This window comes from Gasterosteus aculeatus, chromosome 5, assembly GCF_964276395.1.
Source record: "Gasterosteus aculeatus chromosome 5, fGasAcu3.hap1.1, whole genome shotgun sequence".
NCBI lineage: Eukaryota > Metazoa > Chordata > Actinopteri > Perciformes > Gasterosteidae > Gasterosteus > Gasterosteus aculeatus.
Window position 1 is genome coordinate 931,440 of NC_135692.1, and position 14,738 is coordinate 946,177.

At 45.0% G+C, this 14,738-nt stretch overlaps 2 protein-coding genes across 5 annotated transcripts; both read right to left on the reverse strand.

Moving 5' to 3' along the window:
• Nucleotides 1–2,552: 2,552 nt before the first annotated feature.
• Nucleotides 2,553–11,366, reverse strand: adprm (ADP-ribose/CDP-alcohol diphosphatase, manganese-dependent). The gene is made up of 3 exons (XM_040176950.2): nucleotides 10,054–11,366; nucleotides 9,549–9,671; nucleotides 2,553–4,491 (listed from the first exon to the last, which is right to left on the reverse strand). The coding sequence occupies exons 1-3, from the start codon at nucleotides 10,637–10,639 to the stop codon at nucleotides 4,175–4,177; spliced, it is 1,026 nt and encodes a 341-aa protein (XP_040032884.2). The 5' UTR covers nucleotides 10,640–11,366; the 3' UTR covers nucleotides 2,553–4,174.
• Nucleotides 11,367–11,560: 194 nt separating this feature from the next.
• Nucleotides 11,561–14,738, reverse strand: rsph1 (radial spoke head component 1). 4 transcript variants are annotated; one of them, XM_078103072.1, is made up of 8 exons: nucleotides 14,359–14,738; nucleotides 14,076–14,189; nucleotides 13,807–13,912; nucleotides 13,610–13,700; nucleotides 13,134–13,241; nucleotides 12,373–12,444; nucleotides 11,856–11,949; nucleotides 11,561–11,664 (listed from the first exon to the last, which is right to left on the reverse strand). In XM_078103072.1, exons 1-8 carry the CDS (start codon nucleotides 14,407–14,409, stop codon nucleotides 11,614–11,616), a joined length of 687 nt encoding a protein of 228 aa, XP_077959198.1. In that variant the 5' UTR covers nucleotides 14,410–14,738; the 3' UTR covers nucleotides 11,561–11,613. The 4 variants fall into 4 exon arrangements, with proteins under 4 accessions (XP_077959198.1, XP_077959197.1, XP_077959199.1 ...); XM_078103071.1 differs by having other exon boundaries at nucleotides 13,106–13,241; XM_078103073.1 differs by lacking the exon at nucleotides 12,373–12,444 and having other exon boundaries at nucleotides 13,106–13,241.

Genomic DNA, 14,738 nt, shown 5'->3' on the forward strand with positions numbered 1-14,738 from the left:
GAGACAAGGCAGGCACGTTGTAAAAGAAAAAAAACTGGGGTTTTATTGTTCTCCCCGGACCCAGTCGAAAAGAGGGGGATAAGCACCCCTACCTGAATACATTGGGGAAAGAACGTAGGCGGCGCCAACTGAGAGAACCAAGTATAACCAAAACACCCCTACCTCGACCTACCCCTATCCAAAGAAAAAGGTCGGAAGAAAAACGGAGTCTTCGCGCACTCGGCGCCTACACCTCCTATCTAATAACAAAAATACAGGGGGTGGCGCTCACCTCTACCCTAGGGTGTCTATACACAGGACAACTACGGGCAGGATGTATATCGCGATATACTAACCTACCGTTCTTCCCCCCGGCGCGGTTTTGCAGCTGATGCCGCTGATGACACGAAAACACTTATCAAAACCAGTCTGAAATGCACAACAATCTGGGTGCCGGAGAGCAGCCCACAATCGGCGGCCCTGAGCGTCAGCAATACTGAGAGGGGTTCCAGAGAATGAGCCCGCCGTCCCTCTTAAGCAGCGGCTCCGTCTCCTGATTGGCCCTCGTCCTCCGCCCCACTGACGACCGATCCGCCAGTCACAGCGACCTAGAGGAGGGGCAATTCACAGGAAACCAATCAAAGTGTAATCAAACAATAAGCAACACTCCTGCAGTGCACGGGGAACGTAACACTTAGTCTGTGACTTTATTATGCTTTATTGTTGCAGAGTGGAAAGTTTAAAATTTGCCTACCTCACTTATTCCACTTATGTTGCTTAATGAACAGATATTATTATTAATTACCATCTATATTCATACACTTTGAGTGAGATTATTATTAAATATCACACAATCAACGAGTTTTTTGTGCTTTCTGAAAAAATGACATAGGCCGTTATTTTCTATTATATGTGTACATACCTGTACGTTTGGATTACCAAGTACAAGTAGGAGTTTGAATATGTGTGTGCAAATCTGTGTTTGGGCGGATCAGTATGTATCCTTGTATTATTCATTCATCAGAAACTCAATATATTGGAGCAGTGAAACACGGAACATCCAGAAGTTCTTTAACAAACTTAAACTAAACTAAAAATAAAGTGAACGAAGAGGACGACATGCAGCGGCTTTCCTGATGTTCTCTGCATCACAACACAGTCACAGTGAGACAGTGTGTGAGACAGTGTGTGAGACAGTGTGTGAGACAGTGTGTGGGACAGTCTGTGAGACAGTCTGTGAGACAGTGTGTGAGACAGTCTGTGAGACAGTGTGTGGGACAGTCTGTGGGACAGTGTGTGAGACAGTCTGTGGGACAGTATGAGACAGTGTGTGGGACAGTGTGTGAGACAGTGTGTGAGACAGTCTGTGAGACAGTGTGTGAGACAGTCTGTGAGACTGTGTGTGGGACAGTCTGTGGGACAGTGTGTGAGACAGTCTGTGAGACAGTGTGTGAGACAGTGTGTGGGACAGTCTGTGAGACAGTGTGTGGGACAGTCTGTGAGACAGTGTGTGAGACAGTCTGTGAGACAGTGTGTGGGACAGTCTGTGGGACAGTGTGTGAGACAGTCTGTGGGACAGTGTGTGGGACAGTCTGTGAGACAGTGTGTGAGACAGTCTGTGAGACAGTGTGTGGGACAGTCTGTGGGACAGTGTGTGAGACAGTCTGTGGGACAGTATGAGACAGTGTGTAGGACAGTGTGTGAGACAGTGTGTGAGACAGTGTGTGAGACAGTGTGTGGGACAGTGTGTGGGACAGTGTGTGGGACAGTGTGTGGGACAGTCTGTTGGACAGTCTGTTGGACAGTGGACGCTCAGCTGCAGCGTGTGGTGTTGATGTAACGACTCCAGAAGGTCTTCTTGTAAATAGATGATCCGTCTTCAGCGTTGATGGCGCTCGTACAGGAAGTGATGTCATGACGGGTCTTTGTGATCCGGAGGAACACGTTAATCTAACGGAGATCGCTCCTTCATCAATGAGGAGCAGATCGAGTGCTGTGTTCAGCGGATGAGGAGCAGGTTCAAGGCTTTGGATGTGTTGCTGTGGTGATTTGGCCAAACTTGCTTTGTGGAACCGAAAAGCCTGACTGATGTAACGTTATCCAGCGCGAGGAACGGCGCCCTGGTGACCAGTCGTCCCAGATCAGCCTACACCAGAACGTCTCCTCCACGCTGATGGAGTCCAACTCGATGCACAGCAAAGGACGTTGACTCCTTCTCTGCTTAATGCCGGCATGTTTTACTCCAAAGAGATGAGATCCAGGTCGTTTCGCGCTTTCCTTTAATCTATCTTCTCAAAGGGATTTCTTCATACGTGGCTGTGAGGTTCTAATCTCTCCATTTTGAAGATGTTTGTGAATGCGAGACGACTTGGGGGACAGAGGAACATCTGCTGCCGTGACGAGACCACGTGGTCTGTGCGCTGCGCTCATCAACCGTCTGAGATACACTTCTCTTCTCAATATTTGACATATTGCTATATAATCCTACATGTTGACTTTAATGTGTGATCAAACCAAACAGCGTCACGTTGTTCCTCCAGATTCACAAAGCACGTCTTTCATCGCTGAGCATATCAGTGCTTTTACAGTTTATTTTCACAATCAAACAGTTGCAGTCTGTCAATTTGTCAAAGTGCGTTCTTAGATTTAAATACCTTTCACCTTTGAATAAGTAGTCAACAATAGCTCGACGGGCGTCTTACTAGTTGAATCACATCTTTTCATCACATCTCAAAGTTGGTCAGGGGATGTAGTTGCTCAGTCGTCATGGAGATTGCTAGATACTAGAGAAAGGCACATAAACCTGTCCATTACTTATATTCTATGTAAGTCCATCTGCTGGTCAACATTTTGAGATGCAAAATTGCCATTTGTAATTAATTCCTGGGTGCATTCACATTTTGACCAATGGATTTCCATGACCAAACATTTTGTGAAATCTCATATATACATGAAAAAGTGAGAAAATGTAGTATTTAAACTAAGAATGAGGATACCAAAGCTTACACAGCGTTCCCCTACATTCAATGTTTTTATGTTTACAATGATCCACTAGTATTGTTTGTCTTTTTCCTGATACCAGTGCTAAAACAATACTTTTAAACAGTGCCTGAACCAATACTTTTTTTACTACAAATTATAGACAATATATGAACTGTTAACAGTTTACAGTGTACATACAGTCTTATGGGTATGTATTACTTCATTGGAATTTGGGGAATATTAATCATTTAATTTACGCTCATTGTGCAGGAACTAGAGATATGTAACATATATTGAAAACACTCATGTTGGATCGACGCTACTTGTGTCTCCATGTATTGACGTCATGAAACACAAGAGCTGCATGAGGCACGAGAGCATATCGTTTATCTACGGTGTGACAGAATTGATCAATTGTATATTAAGTTGACGTTTTGCTGCGTAAAATAAAGACAAAAGGAAAAGACCTCCTGTCATTCGCGTATGAAAATGAAGTGATGATGGTGATATGAATGAATGATAAAACACCAAGCAAAGATCACAAAGTACCAGAGACGTGACAGGGACATTTGGACAGGCACAGAACTACTGATAGAATATTTGTATTATTTGTTAAATAGTTTTACATTGTGATTTATGCAGCTTGGCTCTGATCTTGTGCAGAACTTGGACTTATATATTTATATAAAGTATATTTTACAATACAGTGCACCAATCAAATCTCACTAAAATGTGCAATTCATGCTTTCGCAATTAACAGTGACAGAAAATAAGTTCATGTATTTGCAGTTAAGTAACATGTAAACTGCAGTACAAATCTTTTGTGATATAATTTAAACTTCAAATTAAAATACAACCAGTGTCAAGTATACTTCACACTAATACAAGTGCAATAAAGTATTCGAGATACTGCATGTGCCTTGCAGAGGAAGTGGACCGCTCCCACTGCCGCTCTGTGTTTTTAAATAGGTATCAAAGTCATTACATTCAAAAGGATTCCCCCCTGTGCCCTACTTTTCACTGAAGGTGTAGTACTTTCACTATTAAAGTCAGTCGATTTGAGGATTTCCTTTCTCTGAGAAGAACTTCAAAGTGACCAGTGTAAAATTCCCACACTTCTCCAGAGAATGGAACAAACATTGTCTAAATGAGCCATGCGGGTCGACCGCTCCAGAATCGTATGAATATAAATGACGGGATGTCTCATATTGCCCTACGATGCGTGCCTCTTGGAAGAGGATGGAAAGGGAAGCACTCGGTCGGTGACCCTGCCGTACCCCTTCAGCACCATCTGGTCTTTGTACACAGACACTGTACCAAAAGCGTCGCTGTCAGGTGGAGTCTCAATCACCCCCGGGAACGTCACATGGTGCACTCCTGTGCCTTCGTCCTGGTAGTATCCACCATCGTGGTCGTGTCCAGCCATGAAACACACCACGCTGCCGTGGCACCGTATGATGGCCAGGAGCTCATCGAAGTTCCAGGCGAGGCAGATGTCAGCTGTGGACCAGGGGTGGACGGGGAGGTGACCTGAGCGGGAAAACACAAAGGGCGTGGAGAAATGACAGTCACAAGTTAACAGAGTTACGGTGTCTTCAAGCTGATCTTAAATATATTCTCCTGGCAGGAATAGGACCGTGCCACTGAAGACCTGAGCCATGTTGGAATGTATAATAATATCAAAACATGTGCTATGAATTCCATTCGTACTTATGTTGGTAGAAAAGCGTCAACCCAACATGAGTGATACATGTTGTGTATCACTCATGTCCATGATGATGAGTGGTGTTCATATGAGTGATACATGTCTATGATGATGAGTGGTGTTCATATGAGTGATACATGTTGATGATGATGAGTGGTGTTCATATGAGTGATACATGTCCATGATGATGAGTGGTGTTCATATGAGTGATACATGTCTATGATGATGATGAGTGGTGTTCATATGAGTGATACATGTTGATGATGATGAGTGGTGTTCATATGAGTGATACATGTCTATGATGATGATGAGTGGTGTTCATATGAGTGATACATGTTGATGATGATGAGTGGTGTTCATATGAGTGATACATGTCCATGATGATGAGTGGTGTTCATATGAGTGATACATGTTGATGATGATGAGTGGTGTTCATATGAGTGATACATGTCTATGATGATGATGAGTGGTGTTCATATGAGTGATACATGTTGATGATGATGAGTGGTGTTCATATGAGTGATACATGTCCATGATGATGAGTGGTGTTCATATGAGTAATACATGTCTATGATGATGAGTAGTGTTCATATGAGTGATACATGTCCATGATGATGAGTGGTGTTCATATGAGTGATACATGTCTATGATGATGATGAGTGGTGTTCATATGAGTGATACATGTCCATGATGATGAGTGGTGTTCATATGAGTGATACATGTTGATGATGATGAGTGGTGTTCATATGAGTGATACATGTTGATGATGATGAGTGGTGTTCATATGAGTGATACATGTCTATGATGATGATGAGTGGTGTTCATATGAGTGATACATGTCCATGATGATGAGTGGTGTTCATATGAGTAATACATGTCTATGATGATGATGAGTGGTGTTCATATGAGTGATACATGTTGATGATGATGAGTAGTGTTCATATGAGTGATACATGTCCATGATGATGAGTGGTGTTCATATGAGTGATACATGTCTATGATGATGATGAGTGGTGTTCATATGAGTGATACATGTTGATGATGATGAGTGGTGTTCATATGAGTGATACATGTCTATGATGATGATGAGTGGTGTTCATATGAGTGATACATGTTGATGATGATGAGTGGTGTTCATATGAGTGATACATGTCTATGATGATGATGAGTGGTGTTCATATGAGTGATACATGTTGATGATGATGAGTGGTGTTCATATGAGTGATACATGTCTATGATGATGATGAGTGGTGTTCATATGAGTGATACATGTTGATGATGATGAGTGGTGTTCATATGAGTGATACATGTCTATGATGATGATGAGTGGTGTTCATATGAGTGATACATGTCCATGATGATGAGTGGTGTTCATATGAGTAATACATGTCTATGATGATGAGTAGTGTTCATATGAGTGATACATGTCCATGATGATGAGTGGTGTTCATATGAGTGATACATGTTGATGATGATGAGTGGTGTTCATATGAGTGATACATGTCTATGATGATGATGAGTGGTGTTCATATGAGTGATACATGTCCATGATGATGAGTGGTGTTCATATGAGTAATACATGTCTATGATGATGAGTAGTGTTCATATGAGTGATACATGTCCATGATGATGAGTAGTGTTCATATGAGTGATACATGTCCATGATGATGAGTGGTGTTCATATGAGTGATACATGTCTATGATGATGATGAGTGGTGTTCATATGAGTGATACATGTTGATGATGATGAGTGGTGTTCATATGAGTGATACATGTCCATGATGATGAGTGGTGTTCATATGAGTGATACATGTCTATGATGATGATGAGTGGTGTTCATATGAGTGATACATGTTGATGATGATGAGTGGTGTTCATATGAGTGATACATGTCTATGATGATGAGTGGTGTTCATATGAGTGATACATGTCCATGATGATGAGTGGTGTTCATATGAGTGATACATGTCCATGATGATGAGTGGTGTTCATATGAGTGATACATGTCTATGATGATGATGAGTGGTGTTCATATGAGTGATACATGTCTATGATGATGATGAGTGGTGTTCATATGAGTGATACATGTCCATGATGATGAGTGGTGTTCATATGAGTGATACATGTCCATGATGATGAGTGGTGTTCATATGAGTGATACATGTCCATGATGATGAGTGGTGTTCATATGAGTGATACATGTCCATGATGATGAGTGGTGTTCATATGAGTGATACATGTCTATGATGATGAGTGGTGTTCATATGAGTGATACATGTCCATGATGATGAGTGGTGTTCATATGAGTGATACATGTCCATGATGATGAGTGGTGTTCATATGAGTGATACATGTCCATGATGATGATGAGTGGTGTTCATATGAGTGATACATGTCCATGATGATGAGTGGTGTTCATATGAGTGATACATGTTGATGAATCAAACTGAGAACACATTTTCTTAATGAAATGAGTCGAACTACGTACCCACGTTGTTACCATTGATCAGTCAGGCTAGCTGCTCCAAATCTCTCAAAGATTAAAACGATACATTCCTTTATTCAGTAGCTGTGCTACTTTGTCAGAAAAAGCCCTTTACAGCAGTGAATCTCAACTGGTGGGTTGCGGACCCGTTTTTAATGGGTTGCCTGGGAAAATAAAAATTAGAATTAGAATTAAAAAAATAATAATAATAATAATTCATCCTGTGATTTTATTTTGGAGGGACTTTTTTTTAATGCAGCGGAGTGGCGTTTTTTTGCCGGCTCGTCCGTCCATGTTTTGAGCAGCGTGTGCCAGGTTTATTTCATATATTTTGAATTTGTGCAAAAGCTGCTCCTCAAGACATTGTTTGTCATAGATCTGTTAAAGTTACGTCATTTGAGTCTTTTTTCAACTTTTTTGTTTGTGCATGAAAGCTGTTGAGTTTGTTTGAAATGGCTGAAGATTCTTAATTGTTATGCATGTTGTAATACCTCGTGTCCTTACGGTACACTTTGGGTTTTTTAGCTAATTGACTGTAAAAGGGAATAGTTCCCTCTCTAGCATCGCTACCTGCTGGCTGTTTTGTTTTTTCATTAAACTTGTTTTTGTGTTGGCATACGTATTCTATCTCAGGTAGTATTTGGGTCGCGGCTTGTCATTAAAGGGTGATGGTGGGTCCTGGAGCCAGACCAGTTGAGAACCACTGCTTTACAGCATCACCGGTGGTAGAAAGTACTCACAGGCGTGGGGCTTGCAGATGACTGAGGAGGCACGTAGATGGCACGGCCACTTTTCTAACTCGCTGTGAGAGAGCGCTTCAAACAGCTGTTTAACACTTCCCTCTGTCAATAATTCATAAATACAAATGATATGCTGTACACTGTGAATAATGTGGAGATAGAAGATCATCAGGTAGATTTAGAGCATATGTGTCAAACTCAAGGCCCGCGGGCCATATCCGGCCCGGCATGCAATTATATCCGGCCCGCGAGATCATTTTATGTTATTGTTACTAATGGCCCGACTATATGAAGCGCTGATAACACAATAAACTACAGATCCCATAATGGAGCGCTTCAGCTGCCTTGCCGAGCGCTGTCCGTGGCGTTTCTGGCTGACATAACCGCACATCTCAACGCCTTAAACCTCCAGCTCCAGGGACGTGACCGCATGACCACTGACATGTATGACGCAGTGAAGCTGATTTTATGGGAGACACAAATGCACCAGTGCAACTCGCCCCACTTTCCCTGTTGCCAAGTAATGCGGCACAGCGGTGTTCCCAAATACGCACGTTGCTGATAAACTGAGCGCACTGCGCGCGGAGTTCGCACGGCGCTTTGGTGATTTTGAGGAACAAAAAAATAATTTTGAGTTGTTTCGCAACCCATTTGCCGTCGACGTGGAAACTGCACCTGTGCAGATTCAGATGGAGCTGATTGATCTGCAGTGTGATGGGACACTAAAGACAAAGTACGACACTGTTTATTCACTCCAGTCCCGCAGCAATGCCCCAGCTCCGTCTACATGCGGCTCGAAACAAAACAAAACAGCACACAGGAGTCGTCTCACTGATGAACCTTCAGTCCATCCTGAGAGTCTCCACAACACGGGACCTCGCGCCAAACATAAACCAACTTGTTGCCAAAAAGAGATGCAAAGCATCCAGCTCTGATAAAATGGCATAAGAGCAAAAAAAACGGAATGTTTTGCATCGTTATTTGTTATTGCTGAAAAGCACAAATTTTATTTAAATTTCCAGGTTTTGCAGCATGTTCATATTTCTAACTTGTATAATTTTGACAGGAGATATTTTTATGGAGAGTAAAATCATTTGGGATGTTTAAAATCTAAGGTTTTTTTTAATATAAAATGACAAAAGCAAAGAAGCTGAAATGTTTTGATTTGTTATTTTAATATTTACTTAAAGCACAAGCTGTCACAATTTGTATTTATTTTTTCAGGCGTTTTTTTGCAGCATGTTCATATTTCTAACTTGTATAATTTTGACTGGATATATTTTTATGGAGAGCAACTTCTTCTTCTTTCAAGAAGAAGTTTAAGTTTATTTATTCCAGAATAACATTCCTGTCGGTTTGTATTTATATTAAAAGAAACATTTAGTTTTAGTGTGTTCAATAAATGTTTATTCTGTTCGGCCCGCGGCCTGAAGTGTGTTTTGAATTTTGGCCCCCTGTGCAATCGAGTTTGACACCCCTGATTTAGAGGGTTCTGAGCAGAGAGCGCTTCAGGCTAAACACAGACCTCCACAGGTTCTAGAACATGACAGCTCAATGCAAGGTGTGGGCGGGGCTAAGGGACACTACCGGAACACAGTAAGGTGTGGGCGGGGTCCACTTGTAACATGCAAGGAATCAAAAGTCCTGTTTTACTTACTGACTATTGTGACTCTTTCCTGTTTGTCATCGGCCGTGGACAGAACAGATTCCAGCCAGTCCAGCTGCTGCTTACCGAACCCCCCGTTGAACATGGTGAACCTCTGCAGCTGCCCGACAAACACTGAAACAAAGACACGACACGTCAACATCTGGATCCGCTGTGCCTGAAACATGAAGCATGGTGGTGGTGATGGGGCCTCCTCTCTGCAACTACTGTCAAACGTCAGTGAGCCCATGAGCAAGGCACTTGACATCATCGTTGTCCAGTAGAGCTGCTCAGGGACTGACTGAAGAATGAAATACATGCTTTACTTAGTAGAGTAGGAGAGCAAGGATGGCATTTCATTCACAACTACAAAGGGTAATTAAGTCTACCGGCTTTCCGGAATAAGAGCCTTTGTAAATAAATAGGACTTTTATTTTGAAAAGGGATGTGAGGTCACTGGGTCCGTCTTTCACTGGAACGGAGCAGAAGAAGCCGCGCTGGAGGCAGCGCGTCGTACCGGGCGGGCAGTTGAGGTCCTCGTTGTTGTTGTGCTGTTTTATCACGGCCATGGCGTCGCTGTACTGGTCGCTGGACGTCTCTCTGCCCAGCAGGCTCACGTCGTACGCATCCAGCACGACGAACCGAAACCCGGGGAACGGGCTGAAGTGGTAGGCGCACAGCTGGCTGTCGGCCGGGGCCCCGCTCGGGCGGGCGGTGCCGTCGTCGGCCGGGGCCCCGCTCGGGCGGGCGGTGCCGTTGAGCCTGGAGCGCAGCAGCGCGGCCCTGCTGAAGTTGTACAGCTCGTGGTTGCCCCACACATGGTGGACCTCCGGCAGCCCGCAGCCGAACTCCGTCAGCACGGCGTCCAGCGCGCGGTCGGAGGAGTCGCGGCCCTTGTTGAAGCCGTCGATGATGTCTCCCAGCTGGAGGATAAACTCTGGTTTGACGCCCGACTCCGACCAACTTCTGCGGGCGTTGGTCAGCAGGCGCAGGCTGCCCCGGTAGTAGCGCCGCCTCGTCCGGGTGAAGTTGTAGCCGTCGTCGATGTCCGCGTACTGGATGTCGGCTATCACTCCGAAGGTGAACAGCGGCGGTTCGTCCATATCGTCGGTATGCGGAACGTTAGTTAACTTCCACACATGATGACGTCGCTTCGGGCCGTTTAGCGCGTCGCTGTGCGCGCGGTGAGAGACGCGGGCTTCCGCCTGGGCCCTTCAAAATAAAGCTGCTAGAAAGACCACACAGTTTGCCTCCTGGTTTCATTCGAACAGCCGTCAGCATCATTTCCTAAACTACTAGTGGAGAGACTGTTTGCTGTCTATTACTAAAAGGTTTGATAATACCAAGATACTGTGCTTGGCTAACTTATATACATCAAGTTATATAAAGAAACATTGAGTGTTGTGCATACATGTAGTTTAACATTGAAAAGGCAATGGTTTTAAATAGATACACCTATTAAATAATGAAGACAATGATAATCTTGAAACGTTGTGTGCAACAAATGAAAGCTCCAAATGCGTCTTCTCTTTTCCCACAGTAATAAAGGACAGATTTCCTTCCTAACGATGAAGCCTCATATTCCTCTGAGCACATACGATATTTTCAGCACATCTTTCCTTTCATCAGCTCCGTTTGATATCGTTCATCTGACCATCACCAAGCTAGATTCCACCTCAGAGAAGAATCATCTGATTTATGAGCACATGTGCTCTTTCACTGATGCTGTTCCAGGTTTCTTCCTGTTTAAGGAAGTTTCTCCGAAATCCAGAGCTATTCTTTACCAACATGCTCATGATATTCTGCCTGCTGTCACTTGTTGAAATACAGATGGAAGTGACTTTAACTAATAGGCTGCTTGGTCACTCACACTGAGAACCTCAGGCTGGCCGTGCAGCTACTGTAACGTTAAACGTGATGGCGCCTCTCATTTCTGGTCAGATTATTAGGATTAAATAACAGGTGCAGCGCCGGAACTTCTCCAACAAGAACATTGTGGTGTTGAATGACATTTACACATGATGCTCATTGGCAAGGGAAGATGTTTAATGCTGTTTCACAGGTTGATAGATTCATCTCACAGGTCGGCTCTCCGCTCCCTCAGATGAATTGCTTTGCTTTTCCGCACCTGATCAAAGAAAACAGACAAACTCACCAACACGTGCAGATTTTGGTCCCGTATCTTTATACACACCTCACTCTTCATTTCCTGCCTTGTTTCCATATAGAACTCAAACTAGTCACACAAACAGCCACAGAGTTGGCTCTATGCCCCAGGGATGTGTATGTAACGTAGGTCTGTTGCTGAGGTGTGTTTACCTGGAGGCCGCGGCGTCGGCCCCGTGACGCGCGCGGGAATCCACCTGAGGGCTGCGGGGGACGCCAACGCGCCCACCTCCTCCTCTGCTCGCCCCTGCAGGAATGACCGGGGCAGCGTGAATCTCGACCTGCTCAACCACGTCAGGCGTGTGTGAGCGAGGGCGCTCTCCGTGTTATCAGTGCTGCTTATTTACCGCTTCATGGTTACATTACATCACATGTCATTTAGCGGACTCTTTTATCCAAAGCGACGTACAATAAGTGCATTCAACCACAGGGTACAAACTCAGGAAAACAAGAAACAAGAAAGTTCCTGATCTTGTTTTCTTGTACTACATCTGTTTGCACTTTAACCTTTGCTGCTGTAATCCTGTGATTTTAATAATAAAGGATTATCTATCTTATAAAGTACTTATTATGGCATATTCAACAGTACATGTAGATGAAACCACATTGTTGCCGGAGGCCTTGAGGCTCCTGCTCGTGGAGCCCTGATGCCGACGCGTGGGTGAATTACCTGCTTTGCCTGACGGTATTCACCATGCTGCTCACACCCAGTGTCGAACACGTACTTCCCCGGGCCGCCAGGCTGCGAGGTACGAAGGGATTCACCGACCAGAACACAAGGGATTCAAAATATATTCTTCTCAAAACTTTGATTTCCTTTAAATGGCTGCAGCCACCGTCGGCAGTGATGAGGCAGCACTTGTGGGATGACGGCCGACAGGTTGAAAACAACAGAGCAGCTTCCTCTCAGCTTAAGATTATATGAGTCACGCTGAGATGGATCATATTTATTACCCGTAAACCGTGACGATAGCAGATAAAACGACTAGCTGTCTGTTCATAACTGGTCTGATCGTCAGACTGATCATTTCCTTTCTTAGCAATCGTAATGTTTTCATTGATTGCACTAATGGCCGCAGCAACTAACGTCAATCAAATGTGGTAGAAAACTGTAGTTTTCTATGAGCAACGATTGCAGCTTTGTTGTAACGTGGCAGAGGGAACCTACAGGAACTGAATTTAGAGCGATGGACAAATTATTGGAGATTTTACTACTTGAAAGCTGAAATGATATAACTACCTGTTTGTTACATTAAACTATCTACACTACTACTTCTCTGACAGAAGTATGTTATCATGAATTAACCCATCTAGACTATTCTAGCCTCGGGCTGCAGGGGAAGACGCGTGTAACTGATGAATCTAGGCAGGGATTCTGTGAAAGCAGTCAAAGCAGCACTTACGGCATTGTTGACAAAGTTGCCCTCGTACCGGTGGTTGGAGTAGACGTATCCTCCAGCTGACTCCATCTGGTCATTCACCCAGCAGCCCCGGTACACGACGCCGGTGTCACTGTAATGGTAAGTGCCCGGTCCATGCCTGGGAAACCACAAACCCCCAAGCACGTCATTCTCCTTACCTCATGGCACGGGACACGTGATGCACACGTCAAAAGACGCCGACCAAGAAGTTTGAACAAAAAAGGTTCTTGTTTCGGCTGTCGGCAGTGATGCATCTATACAAAGATTCTGATGTGTAGTGTTTAATGCTGTTAAAAATGTGCAACCTGAACAACGTCCTCATCGTGGATGTTGTTTGACCTACAAATTAGCTAAATAAATGGATATTTTCTACTGCAGTAATTTCCCAAGATAAATCATCTCTGCATCACAGGTCCAATGAAGCCTGCGGTTCCTGATCAGAACCCGACCAGCATCACGCCGACACTGGCAATGTTTAGAGTGTACCTGACATGATGGAGCCACTCTCCATCGTACGTGTCTCCGTTGGGGTAAGTGTAGACGCCATGGCCCCGTCTCAGGTCCTCAACCCAGGAGCCTAACAGACAACCGGGGGTTTGTTTCTGAGGCTCTGGGTCTCTAAAGTCTCCACTGGGACACAGATGTTGCCTCCTCACACACGACTGACGAAGAGGGTCTTGTACCTTCATATTTAGAGCCATCTGGGTAGTAGAAGGCGCCCTGTCCTTGTTTCTTGTTCTGGTGATAGTCCCCCACATATCTTGCCCCGTTCTTAAAGCGATATGTCCCCTGTTGGACAAAACAGTCAAAGATAAGACAAACAGAGAAGTCAAATATACCGTTCTTTGTAACACAAATACCTATAAGAGTATATTCACATCATTGTACTGTGTGTGTGGAGCTGTGGGCGCGCGGTGGGGGTGAAGACCCCTCCGCAGCCCACCTGCGTTACCTGTCCGTGCCTCGAGCCGCCCGCGTACCCTCCGTGGTAGACGTCCCCGTTGGGGAGCGCAGCCCGGCCGGCCCCGTGCCTCTCCCCCGCTTCATTCCGCCCCCCGGCGTACTCCTGCCGGCGAAGCCCACCACGGGGGAGGAGACAGAGGGAGACACGGGTGAGGAGACAGAGGGAGACACGGGTGAGGAGACAGAGGGAGACACGGGTGAGGAGACAGAGGGAGACACGGGCGAGGAGACGCGACCAGCCCGTTGGCTTCGCGCGGAGGATTTTCGCTCACCCCGAGTTTACTGCGCGCATCGTCAAACTCCTCGGACCCGACGTCCGACATGTCCTCTGGTCGGTCCCGGTGACGGCGGTGATCGTTCGGGCGGGACCGTCGGTTTGCGGTTGCCGTGGCAGCGGCCGATCCCACGTGACCGCGCTGGCTTCGCGCCGCCTGGCGGCTTTTCGTTGTCTCACCGCGAGCCGGACGGAAGCGCAGCTCGTTGATGACGCGTGAACGACTTGCTGCAAACGTGTCAAAAATATGATTAGTACAAGTGGGGGTTTCGTCCCTGACTTGAACGTCTCTCAGTTTCTGTCCTCACAGGAGGCTCACAGTCAGCTTCAATGGAAACCAGATCATATCTCATGAATACATTAGCACATCTCCTTTGT

Coding starts and splice junctions, on each gene's coding strand:
- rsph1 (XM_078103071.1), bottom strand. CDS start 14,409: ATGTCGGACGTCGGGTCCGAGGAGTTTGACGATGCGCGCAGTAAACTC. Junction 13,242..13,609: donor GAGTGGCTCCATCATGTCAG/GTACACTCTAAA, acceptor GTGGTTTCCCAG/GCATGGACCGGGCACTTACC. Junction 11,950..12,372: donor AATACCGTCAGGCAAAGCAG/GTAATTCACCCA, acceptor TCATTCCTGCAG/GGGCGAGCAGAGGAGGAGGT.
- adprm (XM_040176950.2), bottom strand. CDS start 10,639: ATGGACGAACCGCCGCTGTTCACCTTCGGAGTGATAGCCGACATCCAG. Junction 9,672..10,053: donor GGACCTCAACTGCCCGCCCG/GTACGACGCGCT, acceptor TCTTTGTTTCAG/TGTTTGTCGGGCAGCTGCAG. Junction 4,492..9,548: donor GGAAAGAGTCACAATAGTCA/GTAAGTAAAACA, acceptor TTTCCCGCTCAG/GTCACCTCCCCGTCCACCCC.